Source organism: Oryctolagus cuniculus, chromosome Y (genome assembly GCF_051225735.1).
Source record: "Oryctolagus cuniculus isolate XC-2025 breed Fujian yellow rabbit chromosome Y, ASM5122573v1, whole genome shotgun sequence".
Taxonomy (NCBI): domain Eukaryota; kingdom Metazoa; phylum Chordata; class Mammalia; order Lagomorpha; family Leporidae; genus Oryctolagus; species Oryctolagus cuniculus.
The window spans coordinates 5,778,962-5,795,509 of NC_142889.1; the positions used below are offsets into that span (position 1 = coordinate 5,778,962).

Here is a 16,548-nt window from a genome sequence, read left to right on the forward strand (position 1 = left end):
ATGTCTCAATTCTTGGTGTATTTAATGGGGTTTATTGCACTGGAATAGAAGTTTAACTATAGGTTATTTTTTTAGGATATTTCATCTTTATGTTTTCACTCCATTGAGATGGCTGAGAGATGGTGCCCTCATGATGTAACCTTATGGATACTATCTATCTTTCCAAAATTTACCTTTTCTTGAATTTATTGTTAAGTAGCAAGAACAAAGCCATATTTCCAACACTTGGTTGAAATCTCCTTAACTACATATCTTGAGTTGCTGCAAGTTACATATTCACAACACAATTTTGAAAAGTGGTTTATTGTTATGTAACCAGGATAGCTCTTAGTTTCCAATAGTATGTTTCTTACTTTCTTTTCAGCCCTCAGTGGAACTTTTGGTCAGAATTCCACAGGGTGATTGATTGTATTATGAGTCCATGTATCTCTTCTTTTGGATTTTCACTAGCAGGGTACATATATCTATACTGGTCTGTTCAAAGAAATATAGGCTTTGATCATGCTTGATAAGACTTTTCCCAAAGACTTTTTTCTTTGGTAAGACTACATACTAAAGACTTTTAATTCATTGCAAAGCCACTTCACATTTTTAAGTAATTGTGCAAATACCAAAATCAGTGTTCATTTTAATAGTAACACAAACTTAGCAGTTTAAAGTAGTGAAATTTGTTGTCTCTATTTTCATAGATCAGAATTCCATCATGGAATGACCAGATCTCCTACCATAGGTTTCTTACATCTGAAATCAGAGTATTTGTTGTGTTTGTTTTTGATACTCACGAAGTGAATCCAAAGCCTAGCTAGTTCAGATAATTAGCTGAATGTAATTCCTTGTGGTTCGTGATTGAGGTCCCCCATTTATCTGATGGCTGTTGGCTTAGAGGCTAACTTTTGCTTTGTTAGCTGTGTGCGTTCCTTCACATACTTACATGTGGCTCCTTCTGCCTTTTGTACGTTGATATTCTAACTCAAACCATGCAAAATTCTTGATATAAGATTATGATTCATTTAGGGCCAGTGCCGCGGCTCACTAGGCTAATCTTCCACCTTTGGCTCCGGTACTGCGGGTTCTAGTCCCGGTTGGGGCGCCGGATTCTGTCCTGGTTGCCCCTCTTCCAGTCCAGCTCTCTGCTGTGGCCCGGGAGTGCAGTGGAGGATGGCCCAAGTGTTTGGGTCCTGCACCCAAAATGGAGACCAGGAGGGCGCACCTGGCTCCTGGCTTCGGTTCAGCGCAGCATGCCGGCTGCCACACACTGGCCCTAGCGGTCACTTGTGGGGTGAACCAACAGAAAAAGGAAGACCTTTCTCTCTGTCTCTCTCTCTGTCTCTCACTGTCTAACTCTGCCTGTCAAAAAATTAAAAATAAAATTTAAAAAAAAGATTAATGTAATCATGTTCAACCCACCCAAATTACTCAGTATAATTCCCCATCTGAAGACTTTATAACCTTAATAATAACTCTTGAGTCAGCGGTATAAGCCCTAACAAACAATACTCACAGGTACTAGTAATCAGAGCCTGGACATCTTGTAGGCTGGAGTGATGCAGATTGAATGAAGTAGCAAAGAAATTATCCTCAACATACTGCTTTTCTTTATGCCAATTCCTATTATGTAGCCAGAGCTACAAATTCCTAATTCGTTATAGTAAAACTTTTTCTCATTCTTAGTTTCTTTTATCTTCTACACGTACTCATCATAAAATAACAACTATATGATGACATTTTTCATTACTCAGGAGAAATAGAAGCATAAATACAAGGTCTTCTTCTTTTGACCCTTTCCCATTATTTACAACTCTTTCACATGTTCTCAAAAGGAGCTTCTGGCTTTAGGCATATGTAGTCATCTTATTTCTAAACATTATAAGAATAATTTTATGAAGTTCTAACAATAGAAAAAAATGTATCCACAATTTCAGATAAACCATAGTTTTAAGAAAATGAAACTACAGAGAAGGATAGTGTTAGATTTTATGTTTTCCATTTTCAAATAGCTGCTTTTTCTATGTAATGATTTTAAGTGATCATATTAACATATATTAAAGAAGGAATAATTTCACAAGAAATAAGAATTTTTAAATCTTTTTGTGTTTCTTTAACCATTTTCATACTTAATTATTAGTTATTCTTTAACCATATTTGTATTTAATCATTGCAGTTTGATAATGGTAAATACAAAATTAGATTTTTTTTCTGTAAAACATGAGCTAAAAGAGAGAGACTTTTAAATTCTTCAGAGAAAAACTCAGTATTTATTAGCTTAATTTTGCTAAAGGAAATTTTGGTCATGGGCCAATTGGTAAATTGAAGAATTATTAATATTTTTGTCCCATTAGCATTTGTGGTACTAGCCTTTCAGCAGATAGCTAAATCTGCCATTTTCATATGCATAATAGTGATGAAACCTCTCATACGATTTTTTTCAGGATGTAGCAATTTTGGGTGGTATGCATAGCTGATACTGTTGTCCTAATTTTATTGAAGAAGAAACAGAAACTCAGAGTTTAAATGACTTACCAAAGGTTATATAACTAATAGATATCCATTTTAATGCTTTTGCTACTAAGTACTTTCAAATTAATGCCCACAAAGTAGAAATTACATTATTAAAAACAGTGAGTATAAATAATTTCATAGAAATTCCTCATTCATTGTTATTTCTAGTGGATATTTTAAGTGAATAATAACTGATTTTAAAGTGTTCCTGTATCCTACTAATTCTTTCATCCTTTTTGATTGTTTTTGTCAGAGAAGTGGTCAGGTCTGACCACTGAGATATAATCAATTGATTATGCATCTGCCTGGATTTAGCGTAGTATAGATAAGAATCAGAACTTTCTAAATCACCTAAATACTTTTGATATTGAATTTCCATGTTTGCTTTTCTCTGACATAGGAACCATGGTACCTAATTGGTTTCATTTAATCTAACATTACATTTTTGATTGAGATAATGTGCATTTTATTCAACATTGTGGCATTCATTTAACATATTTCTTAGATACCACAGTGGGAATTGTGTGATCTTGGTTAAGTCACTTCATCTCTCAGTGGACTTTCATTACTTCATTCCTCTACTCTTACCTCTTTACTGCTGAGTAGAATTGGATTTGGGAATATATATATGTGTGTGTATATATATATGTGTGTGTATATATATATACACACACACACACATATATATGTGTATATATATATGAAAATTACTTTGGAAATTGGTCCTGGAGCCATAGAAGAGGTTTACTGGAGGTAAAGTAACACTTGAAGAGTAAGTCCTGCATCACCTAGTCTTACCCTCAACTACCCCAAAATAGCTTCACTTTTTTTTTTATTAATTTATTTCATGTGTTTACCAGTAGTCTTAACCAGTTGTTTTTCCTGTTTAACTGTGACTTCTATTCCTCTTGTCATTTTATTCCCTGATTCTCTTATGCCTTAGATACAAAAGGCAGAATTTTGTACAAAATTAGATACAAAAGGCAGTAATTTCCAGAAGCATAAATGAAGGATTCCGTGCTATATTGCACCAGCACAAGGTGGGAAGAGCATAAAGAGTGAAAGAGAACGCAAATAAGAAAGTGGAAAAAAAGAAAGGTGTAGGAGTGGTAAAAAGTTGTGAAGGGAAATGGAGAAGAATGAAAACAGTGAAATGTACAATGAAGGAAAAATGGCATATTGTCAAATTTGTGTTACTTGAGTAATTGAACAATTCTTTTTCACTTTAGTGTCTTGGCAGTTCTTTATGCTGGTGTTTTAGGATTTATATCAGAAATTTTCCTTCTGGCTGACTACTACAAGTGTTTTGTGTTCCTGATTCTTCATAACTGTTAATTGATTAAAGCTGAGTAAAGTATTTATGTTAAAAATTTCTGTTGGTTACCTGAATTAAAAATAGATTTTGTATTTTATTTCTTTAGTGTTCTGTTTTTTATATCTTTAATTTATTTTAATATTAAAGGAACATTAAAGAGAGTATTTTCTGATAGAAATGAAATAACATTTACATTATTTGGGATAGTCATGCATACTTACCTGAAATTTGTTATTTTAATTTTTTTTTAAGGACCTGATGCAACACACATGGATAGTGATCAAATTGTTGTGGAAGTGCAAGAAACTGTTTTTGTTTCTAATTCAGACATAGCTGTGCATAACTTTGTTCCTGATGACCCAAACTCAGTTGTAATCCAAGATGTTATTGAAGATGTTGTTATAGAGGATGTTCACTGCTCAAATATCTTAGAGGAAGGAGATGTATCTGAAAATGTCATCATTCCTGAGCAAGTCCTTGACTCACATGTAACTGAAGAAGTTTCATTAGCACATTGCCCAGTCCCAGATGATGTTTTAGGCTCTGAGATTACTTCAGACTCAATGTCTATGCCTGAACATGTCTTGACAAATGAATCTATACATGTGTCTTCTGTTGCACACATTGAACACATAGTACATGATAGTGTAGTAGATGCAGAAATCGTCACTGATCCTCTAACCACCGACATAGTTTCAGAAGAAGTATTGGTATCAGATTGTGCCTCTGAAGCAGTCTTAGATGCCAATGGAATCCCTGTGGACCAACAAGATGATAAAGGCAACTGTGAGGACTACCTTATGATTTCCTGTAAGTCTTGGAGCTCGGTGAATTTCAAAGGCATTTTTTAAAACTTTCTTTCAGTGGTGAAATTTGCTTTACTTAAATTTCTGTAAAATGAAGATTAATATCATAATATATATCATATCATAATATCATAATATATATCATAATGTGAGATAAGCCATAATTAAGTAAAATTGTACACTGTATTTCTGCCTAAGAATGAAGCAGAAAGATGAGAAAGATAAAGAGTAAAAAAAGGACTGAAGTTCATGGAATCATAAAAAGTGTTTTATTTTTTAGTCATCAGAATTACAAGTGAAATGTGAATGACATTCAACTTGAAATGTATCTTGTCTTTTTTCTTTCTTTTTTTTGTTTTTTGATGCGATCACTTCTGTACTTTTTGATCTCATCCCTTTTCCCTTCAACATGTTTTTTTAATACATGATTGGCTTTGCAATTATCAGTTGCATTTCTTGAAATGAAATGGCCATAGATAAGCAGGTAGTTTATGTATGTCTCAATTTGGTTAGAGGTTAATATTAATATTTATTCATTTTGAAAGGCAGAGTTACAGAGACAGAGGGAGAGACAAAGAGAGATCTTCCATTTTCTGATCCACACCCCAAAAAGCCACAACAGCCAGGACTGGGTCAGGCCAAAGCCAGGAGCCCAGAATTACATGAGTCTCCCACTTAGCTACAGAGGCCCAAGGACATGGACTGTCTTCTGCTTTCTCAGGCTCATTAGCAAGGAATTGGATTGGATATGGAAGAGCTGGGACAGTGGTGCCTGTGTGGGATGCTTCATTGCAGATGGTGGCTTAATAACTCTGTGTTCTTAACTCCAGCTCCTCATGTACTCTTTAATCTTGTCTTATTGATTGATACCTATGGGATGTTGATTTTCTTGACTGTTTAAGCATTTCAGTAACCTGGATATTATTGGGCATAGTTTTGTTTAGGTAGGAGATGTCGTAAAATCTCTGGTATTTTTGATTCCGTTATTTAAATATGCTGTGCTGTCTACATTAATGCCGAATTTACACGACGGTCACCTTCTACATGGTTGTATAATTAACTTCTAATTAACCACCTGTCATGGGCATTTGGAAAATGCTGAGCCATGGGTGGGTTCTCTTTATCTTTTCTCTGTCTCTCTCCTTTTCCCACATACAAAACCCCACCCCAACCCCAAATAGAAAAAAATTAAGGCCCAGCTAGTTGGCCCTGGCACCCATGGAGAAGACCTATTTTGAATGCTTGGCTGCTGGCTTCAGCCTTGCCTAGCCCTGAGTATAGTGAACATTTCAAGAGTGAACCAGCTGATGGAAGAGATCTCTGTTTCTCTCCTTCCTTTACATCTTCTTTCAGTCATTCTGCGTTTCAGATGGATGAATAGATGGAGGGTTGGATGGATATTGGAAGAGAAAAAGATTCTTAGTTCTAAAGGATACAAAAGTGTTTTGGGGGATGATGGGAGAGGGAGAGGAAAAGGGAGAGAATTAATTAATGATAATTAATGATAATTCTAATAACTAAATTTTTAAAAAAACATTGAATTACACTTTACATTGTAAAGGTGTTGAATTTTATGTGTGTCTCAGTGTTAGACATTGTAATCTGTGGAGGAAATTTGTTAGTCTGTTAAGAAATTGATGGAATGATAAAATCACCAAATCATAATTATAGTTAATTAGTGCACTAGGTGGGTTCCCATATAAAAATACCATAAAACAGTAACTATATAAAAGTTCTGAGACAACTGTAGCCTAAGAATTTTTTACCTCTAAACTTACTCAAGTCAAAATTGACATTCAAGTGTCCACAATTTTAGGATTTTAGCATCTGTAAGTGATGGGCTTGCTGTTTGGTAATTAATGGTGAAAACCAAAGGATAAATATTGGAAACGACTCAAGACTTCAAAAGCTGGTAAAACAATGGGTAACAGTTTTTAACTAATATAATACTAGACAAAGCATTCAAGTAAAGTTATGGAACAATAGATTTCTGCAAAACAAAATATTTTGCATAATACAATATGTAAATATGTTAATTTTTAACCTTATATAACAGTTGAAATATGCAATTCTAGCCCCATATTTTCTAAAATCAGGCAGTGTTACAGACTAATCAAAACAGAGGAACATTCCATTTCCTCTTGGTCACTGATTATAATAGGGCTACACAAATATAAAAGTAATAAATGGGTTGTTTATATGCTGGAGATTTAGGGGACTGGCCCTGTGATGTAGCGGGTAAAGCCAGCACCTGTAGTGGCAGCGTCCCAAATAGGCACCAGTTTGAGTCCCTGCTGCTCCACTTTTGATCCAGCTCTCTACTGTGGCCTGGGAAAGTAGTAGAGGATAACCCAAGTCCTTGGGCCCCTGCACCTGTGTGGGAGACCTGGAGGAAGCTCCTGGCTCTTGGGTTCGGATTAGCGCAGCCCTGGCCATTGAGGCCAATTGGATAGTGAACCAGTGGATGGTCTCTCTCTCCCTCTCTCTGCCTCTCCTGTCTTGTGTAACTATTTCAAATAAATAAGTGAATCTCCAAAAAAAGAAAAAAAGTGAAAACTCGATCAAGAGTTTTTGACTTGCAAGTATGATCTAGGAGACACTCGATTCAGGAAAGTGCAGAGTAAATGTGTCAGTTGCTGGGTTAAAGAACAAGTCAGATGAGGACTGAGAAATCCTCTTATGTAATTCAGTCAACACTTTCAATGAAATCACTGTCAAAAACCTGATGTGAGTTTAGAGAGTATGCAATGTGAATAATTAAAAAAAAATGAAACAATCGTGTGAAGTTCTGTGAAATGAGCTCATAAGAAGGTGAGTTTTTTGTTTTATTGTTGACTCAAGGCAGGGGGAAAATCTTACTTGTTTCCTAGTAGAAATAGTCATGTAGAGTCATGGATCACTAAGTGGTGTTGAAACTATAAAGAGAGGATGTGATATGGAACCTGAGTAGAGAAGTTAGTTTTACAGAACAAGCAAAACTACTTTTCTCATAATATGCAGGGAAGACAAAGTTTATGGATTTATTTGTGGGTTGTTAGATACATGTGCTTTCAATTCTTGATCCACAGATAGGTAGTGGTGGAACTTTAAGGGAAAAATGTGAAACAGAGTCCACTGAAGATTCATGGAATTTTTTTTAAGATTTTATTTATTTGAGAGGTAGAGTTCTAGTCACAGAGAGAGAGAGAGAAAGGTTTTTAATCCACTATTTCACTCCCCAAATGTCTGCGGCATCTGGAGGTAGGCCGATCCGAAGCCAGGAACCAGAAGCTTATTTCAGGTCTCCCACATGATTGCAGGGGCTCAAGTACTTGGTCCATTCTCTGCTGCTTTCCCAGGCCATAGCACAGAGCTGCATCAGAAGAGGAACAGCTGGGACTAGAACCCATGTCCATATGGGATGATGGCACTGCAGGTGGAGAATTAACCTACTGTGCCAGAGCCCTGGCCCCAGTAGTCATATGTTTAAGAAAGAATATTCATGTTGCTTAGTTTTTATAATGAGTAATTTGTATAGATTTATGTGCTGAAGGAAAAGTTGCATCATGTAAGTTTGTAATTCCAGCAGCCGAGTAAAATGAAATGAAAAGAAGAGCCTAGAAATGGAGAAAATGTTGAAGGGAATAGAGAGGTCAGCTGTGTTATTACACAGTTTTGTTAAATTTGATAGAAAAAATTTTGGAGATTTTCATTAAAAATTCTCCCATCAGTTTTTTTTTTTTTTTTTTACTTGTATTTACTGCAGAGGTACAGAAATTCTGATATTGTAAATTCTGTTAATGGTTCAAATGATTTGGTTTTAAACAGGCTTTGATCTCTTTTACTAAATATTTATTCCATCCATCTCAACAAAAAAGTATTTTTTCATTTAATGCAAAATTGAATCATAATTGTTAAACTTAGGGTATGTGAGATATGAGGCTTGTGATGCAAGGGTAAGTAAGACAGAAGGTGGAAAATTGTTAGGGGAGATTTTATTTAGTTGCTTGGCTGTGGTTTGTATTTCATTTAATAGAAGAAGGTTCTCTTAGGGATTAGAAAGTACTGTAGAAGAAAAAGTTTACTGGATTTTTATTTTGACAGGCTTAACCAGAGAAGTATCTTGGGGTATTTGGAAGTATTTGGAAGAGAGAGAGATGACACACAATTGAATTTTTTTTTTCCTGGGGTGGGCAGTGATAAATCACTTTAACAACAATCTGATTTTCTGAGTCCAGGCAATTTATGAAGATAGGCAAATTGTGGGAACCAATATTAAGAACAAGAATATGGCACATAAGCTTCACACTGAAAATTGCATTTGAGTGATGTCGTGTGTGTGTGTGTTTGATACAATTGTAAGATACCTTGCCAAAAGTAATTATTATTAGCAGCATTATTAATTTTCAGATATGCTTTTTTTATTTTTGAGAGATCTTACTCTAAAGCTTAAGAGTTTTTTGTTACTACAATTTTAAGGCAGTTTGCATTAACTGTCTCACTGTAGTATACCTTCCTGACAGTCATGGTTTGATTCTTTAAAAATTTGTGATTCAACAGAAGCAGATAAGATCAAATGGTATTAAGGTGTAGTTCTTTACTAAGTGCTGGTTTTACTGCTAGGACATTGCTTCTAAGATCTTTAAAAAATCTGTAACACATAGTCATTATTTGACTTAGGGATAGCAAAGATGAAATATTTCCTTTTGTGTCTTGAATTATTAGTTTATGTGAGATTTTTTTACATGAAATAGATCTCATCGTAAAATCAATCACTTTTAAGTAAGCCAGATTAAATATTACATTCACAAAAAGACCTTTTAAAAATACCATCATCTTCTTTAAATATCTATTATTGTTCAGGGTGTATTTTTTTCCATTTCAGTGGATGATGCGGGTAAAATAGAACATGAAAATTCCTCTGGAGTGACCATGGATGCAGAGTCAGAAATGAATCCTTGTAAAGTAGATGGCACTTGCCCTGAAGTGATCAAAGTGTACATTTTTAAAGCTGACACTGGAGAGGATGACTTAGGTAAGGGGAGATTTGGGGAGATTTAGGCATTTTATTTATCCTGTTCCAAATAGTTTAATATGATGAACTTTTTCCTGAGATTTTTTATTTTTATGTATCATTATGTCAGATGGAAAATTTGAAATATTTTCCAACACTTCAAGACTTATTTTAGTGTTATAAAAGCATTGTAAAAGCTAATAAATGAAATGGGTCAAACAAAATTTGAAATAAATTCTTAGAGCTGTCTTCTTCCCTGAAAGGTGGAACTGTAGACATTGTAGAGAGTGAGCCTGATAATGATCATGGAGTCGAATTACTTGATCAGAACAGCAGTATTCGTGTTCCCAGGGAAAAGATGGTTTATATGGCTGTTGATGAGTCTCAACAAGAAGATGAAGATCTAAGTAAGCAGGGGGGCTCTCAATGGGAGACATGTTTATGTTTCTATTTAACTTTTTAGTGCAATCTCTGAAAGAAAGAAACAGCACTATTTTAGATATTTCTTTATGCTGTCATATTCTAAGGAGAGACATCACTTCAATGTAATCTTAGTTTGTTGTTTCATAAACAGATTATGAGGAACAAGCATTTGGCCCAGCAGTTAAAACACCAGAGTCCCATATCAGAGTGCCTAACTTGAACTCCATACCTGGCTATACTCCCAGTTTCCCCATTGATGCATACTGTTGGGGACAGGATATGATGTTCAAGTACTTGAGTCCTTGCCATACACATGAGAGACCAGCTTTAGCCTGAAGCTAGTACAGGCATTTGGAAAGTGAACAAGTATATAGGCTTGTGGCCATCTCTTTGTGTGTCTCTCAAATTATGTACAAAAAAAAAACAAAACAAAACAAAAAAAAAACAAAAAACCCACTACACAGGAAAAACCAATAAGTATTGAATATTTATTGCTGTGTTTTCCTGCTAATATATTTTTCTTGTGTAATCTCTGTAAACCTAATCACAAAAGCTTTTATAATTTTCCACTTAGATGTTGCTGAAATTGCTGATGAAGTTTATATGGAAGTGATTGTAGGAGAGGAAGATGCTGCTGTTACAGCTGCTGCTGCTGGTGTACATGAACAACAAATGGATGACAATGAAATCAAAACCTTCATGCCAATAGCATGGGCAGCTGCTTATGGTGGGTCACATGCCTGCTATGTGGATTCATTCTTCTTGAGCAATCAATTTATTACTGGAAAATAATTTCCATAGTTTTATGATTTCAGAAGTATGAAGTTTATTGGAGTGGTAATTTAAGCAAAAGGAAAGAAAAATTTCATATTTTGTTGACTTCGTTTAATCTTATCCTATATTTCTGTTGTGCCTGTTTCATATATTACTGTATGAGCTTTTAAACTCAGATTTTTTATATTGAGTTTATGTAGCTTATGACTTTACAATTTTGGGAGACAACCCAGGAAACTGTGGGGCAAAAGTGAATGCTGAATTTGGAAGCTAGGTATTTTTTGTGATCTTGCTATAAACATATGTGCCCATTAAACCCTTTGCCTAAATTAGGGCATTTCTGTCATTCATGAGTATCATGGCTTATTGCTCATTGTTGTAGTTAATAAGGAATTCCTAATTCTTTATCATTTATAAGACTGTATAATTTTGTTTTTCAATGCACATCGTTAGGTAATAATTCTGATGGAATTGAAAACGGAAATGGCACTGCCAGTGCCCTCTTGCACATAGATGAGTCTGCTGGCCTTGGCAGACTGGCTAAACAAAAACCAAAGAAAAGGAGAAGACCTGATTCCAGGCAGTACCAAACAGGTGAGGGCACACAAGTTCCACCACGCAGTGTGTTCTGCGAGCTCTCAGATGAAACTAGTACGTATCCACAGAACTGTCATGATGGCATTTTAGCCGCTAGCTTGTAGCGTTGGTATATCGAATTTGAAAATACATTTTCAGAATTCAGTGATATTCATGAATGATTTTTTTAGATAGGAAAGAAACAGGTTTTGGATCATAATTTGAAACAGGGTGAAAAATCTCAGGATTCAGTGAAATAACAATTTGTAAAATATGTTTACATGAATAATATAAATATGTCAGAAGGCAGGCATAATTTACAGATGAGCAGAATATATGTACTTAAGTTGTTCAGGGGCCATATTCCTTTCCTGGATTGGTTTGTATGCTGATTGACACATTAGAGAGAACTGTCATATATATGGTTAAGTCTTACTATCAGACTAAATTTTACTAGAAATGATCTATAAGTAGAAATGTTGGACTTTGTTTTTGGAAATGATTCTCTGCACATTCCTAAATTGTTGTAGTTTTGTCATTGTTTGATTTTTTTTTCTTAAACTTGAGTGAGTCAGATCAATTGAATCATCTGAGCAGAACGGTCTTTTTGTTTGTTTGTTTTTGATTATTCAGACTGTCTCATGTTGCAGAGCAGTAAAAGGAATACTAGTAATTTGAGTGTTTTTTTCCAATAATGTTTAAATCATGTTAAATTTTGAAGAAACCTAAGCAACTTGGTTTGATTACTCATGCATCCTTCTTTTGCTTTCTTAGCAATAATTATTGGCCCTGATGGACATCCCTTGACTGTCTATCCTTGCATTATTTGTGGGAAGAAGTTTAAGTCCAGAGGATTCTTGAAAAGGCACATGAAAAACCATCCTGAGCACCTTACCAAGAAGAAGTATCACTGTACTGACTGTGACTATACTACCAACAAAAAGTTAAGTTTACACAACCATCTAGAAAGCCACAAGCTGACCAGCAAGACAGAGAAGGTTATTGAATGTGATGAGTGTGGGAAGCATTTCTCTCATGCTGGTGCTTTGGTTACTCACAAAATGATTCATAAAGAAAAAGTAGCTAACAAAATGCATAAGTGTAAATTCTGTGAATATGAGACGGCTGAACAAGGATTATTGAATCGCCACCTCTTGGCAGTCCACAGCAAGAGCTTTCCTCATATTTGTGTGGAGTGTGGTAAAGGTTTCCGTCACCCATCAGAGCTCAAAAAGCACATGAGAATCCATACTGGCGAGAAGCCATACCAATGCCAGTTCTGCGAATATAGGTCTGCAGACTCTTCTAATTTAAAAACACATGTGAAAACTAAACATACTAGAGAAATGCCATTCAAGTGTGACATTTGTCTTCTGACTTTCTCCGATACCAAAGAGGTGCAGCAGCATGCTCTTATCCACCAAGAGAGCAAAACACACCAGTGTTTGCATTGTGACCACAAGAGTTCGAACTCAAGTGATTTGAAACGACACATTATTTCAGTTCACACAAAGGACTACCCCCACAAATGTGACATGTGTGATAAAGGCTTTCACCGGCCTTCAGAACTCAAGAAACACGTGGCTGCTCACAAGGGTAAAAAAATGCATCAGTGTAGACATTGTGACTTTAAGATTGCAGATCCATTTGTTCTGAGTCGCCATATTCTCTCAGTTCACACAAAAGATCTTCCATTTAGGTGTAAGAGATGTAGAAAGGGATTTAGACAACAGAATGAACTTAAAAAGCATATGAAGACACACAGTGGCAGGAAAGTGTATCAGTGTGAGTACTGTGAGTATAGCACTACAGACGCCTCAGGCTTTAAGCGGCATGTTATTTCCATTCATACGAAAGACTATCCTCACCGATGTGAGTACTGCAAGAAAGGGTTCCGAAGACCTTCAGAAAAGAACCAGCACATCATGCGACATCATAAAGAAGTTGGCCTGTCCTAACAGTACTTATAGAGGTGATTGAAAAAATAACTGGTGTTTGTAGAAACTTCATGTTAAAGATAGTATCACTTACATAAATACTGTATTAATTTATGCTATGTACAAAAACAATTATTCCAACATTTCTTTACATTTTATTCAAGAATATTCTGAATGCTGTTCAGTCCTCTAATAAGTTTGGGCAACTGGCAATAATTAGGTTGCTTTCAAGAAGGTAATCCCACAATCTATACTGAATTTACAGTTTTAGAGCTTTACTGTTTTAACTATTTACACTGTTCACCGTGATGGTACTCGTCTAAGACAAAGTAAGATTGGTAACTCTAAAAGTAAAGATGTTTTCCCCCACATAATTTTTTTCCATTAATAGATGCATCTGCTAATATAAACTGGGAGATTTTAATGTCACATCTTATAACATGGAAATCATTTTCTTGTCTTTCTTACTGTTCTTTTCAGACTACCTGACAGACTAAATTTGAAACGCTAGCATATGGAACACTGACTAGATTTGTATTTGGTTTTCATTTTGTTTAATAGGCAAAATATGCAGCTAAAGAAAGCTTACATTTTCTTTTCAGTGCTTTCATCTTTTGTCAACATAGCCAACATAAAAAATTATACTGCAAGGACATGCATTATTTTTTATTCTATCTGTGTTGATTTGCCTTGGAATAATATTTTACAAACATGACTTAACTGAAGATTGAATTTAGAGGTAAATGTGGCTCCTAAGATTTTTTGCAACTTGATGTGTATGCTGCACACTGAATTTGATATATGAATGTGTTTGCTCAAAACATATTTAATGACAATCTCAAATTTGATAAAATGTGGAATAGTTTTGAAAGATGTAATGATATATAAGAGCTGCTTTGTAAAGTTGTTCTTGAGAGCATGGATTCACATGAAGAATTAGAAGGAAAATAAGGGCACTGGAAAGGGCAAAGCTATTTAAATATTTTTGATAACTGAAAAATGGAAAGTAAGGTATTCCTAGGTGAAATGTTTTCATATAATTTCACATTCATACCTTAAATGTTTTCTCCTTCTGGGAGGCTAATTCAGTTTTCTTTTGAGAATCTGTGAGGAAACTATTTTAAAAAAGAGGCGCTTAAAGAAATAATGGCTCCATGTGTTAGTTACCACCTAGGATTTGCAAGTCTGGTCTTTTTCATTGTTTAGAGAGTCTGCAAAATTTAAAAAGATTTAAGATACAAGTTGGCTTTGATTGGGAGATAAAAGTATGTTTACTTACTTATAAAAATTTTGTTGCATTGTTGGAATATACCAGGTCTTTCAGTTTTGTCTTATGTTTGAGAGTTAACATATTTTTAGCAGTTAGTAAGTAATTTTTCAGTTAATAAAGTGAATGCAAATCATTAGGATTTGGTGAATATGAATATGAATTTTGGAGAACCGAAGCTACTTTTTAAGTTACGTCAGTTGAGTATTACACATACATATTTCGCACAAGGGAATTAGAAGACTTCTTCCCCATTTGATAACTGATTTCATTAAGTTGCTTCATTCCACATATCATAACTGTTAAGTTTTTATCTGTCATCTTTCTGTATGCTACTAAGTTATATTCAGAAGCTGTATTTATAGGATTAGAAATCTAAGTGGTGTTTAACAGCCCCTGTTATGGTAGATTAATTTAGTCTAGTTTAAAAGTCACTGGGCATATGCGAATTTAAACCTAATGTCAGCCAAAGCCCTGGAATAGATTTTGTTTTGGAACATCTTACTCCTTTTTAGAACATAGTCATACTCTCTCCCAGTTTTTAATGTTATTCTCTGTCCTGTTTTTGAAAACTCTGTTTCTTATTTACTTCTAAAACTTTATTTGAAGTTGAATTTTTTCCTTGGGTAATAGAAAATGCTTATGACTTTTATTTAGGAATTTTAAAACATTCTATGAAGTTCATTGATGAAGAAATCAGTACATATTTATATTTTAGGATAAATTGAAAGATAAACACAACAAGGCTTATTTCTCAGATAGGCTGGAGTTACTCAAAGTTTTTTTTTTTTTTTTTTTAAGCACAACACTGAAGCCTTTAAAAGGTAACGGAGATCTTGGTCAAGTAAATATTACAGAAATAAAATTCTTACTATTTATATTGTTTTTAATTACAGGCTAGATTTTGTTCCTAATTTGGATAGTAATGCTAAAAAAGTGAATGTTTCAGTTAAAAGTCTTCAGTTAAAAGAGGTACAGATTTCTTTTAAGGACCTAAGTTATTGTTTGTTGAACTTTGATATGAAATATTGTATGTTCCTTCCTTTGTACACATTGTAAAATACTTAAAGTAAAATACTTAAGAAATTCATGAGGAAATACAACACTATTGTAAATGTACACTTGAGAACAACGTACAAAAATAAATATTTTTCTTTTAGAAAATGTTCAGCTTCTTTGTGTTTAGTACTAAGATAACATTTTTTTTTTTTTTGACAGGCAGAGTGGACAGTGAGAGAGAGAGACAGAGAGAAAGGTCTTCCTTTTGCCGTTGGTTCACCCTCCAATGGCCGCCGTGGCCGGCGCGCTGCGGCCGGCGCACTGCGGCCGGCGCACTGCGCTGATCCGATGGCAGGAGCCAGGAGCCAGGTGCTTTTCCTGGTCTCCCATGGGGTGCAGGGCCCAAGCACCTGGGCCATCCTCCACTGCACTCCCTGGCCACAGCAGAGGGCTGGCCTGGAAGAGGGGCAACCGGGACAGAATCCGGCGCCCCGACCGGGACTAGAACCTGGTGTGCCGGCGCCGCTAGGCGGAGGATTAGCCTAGTGAGCCGCGGCGCCGGCCGAAGATAACATTTTTTAAAAAATGCAGTATGATTGTTTAGTAAACATAAAAATATGTTATATCTTTGCTTCTTAATGTTTTATTTCAGTAAATAACTGTATTGCAGGTTTTAATTTTGTGACTGGTGGGAATAGTTTCTACTTAGGATACACCGTCCCAGCCCTACCCAAGAGTTGCTCTTTTGAGTCCTGGTTTCTCTTCCAGTCCAGCTTCCTGCCAGTACACACCCCAGAAGGCACCCCAGATGATGGCTGAAGGCATGATTCCCTGCCATTCAAGTGAGAGACTTGAAATTGAGTTCCAGAAAACAAAAATTGTTCAAAATTCAAAAATAGTAAAATTCATTTCAGTATAGATCCGTAAGACCCAATCATCTGTGATTGTTAGCATGTCCA

The 16,548-nt window shown here is 35.3% G+C and overlaps 1 protein-coding gene across 30 annotated transcripts in view; it reads left to right on the forward strand.

The window, feature by feature from the left end:
* The window catches only part of LOC149119149 (zinc finger X-chromosomal protein-like), a 60,190-nt gene extending 44,436 nt beyond the window's left edge, over positions 1-15,754 (forward strand). For 13 of the 30 annotated variants that reach the window (XM_089325066.1, XM_089325068.1, XM_089325058.1 and 10 more), the window contains 6 exons: positions 4,067-4,624; positions 9,485-9,634; positions 9,877-10,020; positions 10,611-10,763; positions 11,264-11,404; positions 12,161-15,754. In XM_089325066.1, the coding sequence (XP_089181192.1) occupies positions 4,067-4,624; positions 9,485-9,634; positions 9,877-10,020; positions 10,611-10,763; positions 11,264-11,404; positions 12,161-13,344 (2,330 nt within the window). In that variant the 3' untranslated portion in view covers positions 13,345-15,754. The remainder of the gene's footprint in view (positions 1-4,066; positions 4,625-9,484; positions 9,635-9,876; positions 10,021-10,610; positions 10,764-11,263; positions 11,405-12,160) is intronic. The other 17 variants (XM_089325073.1, XM_089325080.1, XM_089325075.1 and 14 more) reach the window with 3 other exon arrangements.
* The last annotated feature ends 794 nt before the right edge of the window (positions 15,755-16,548 follow it).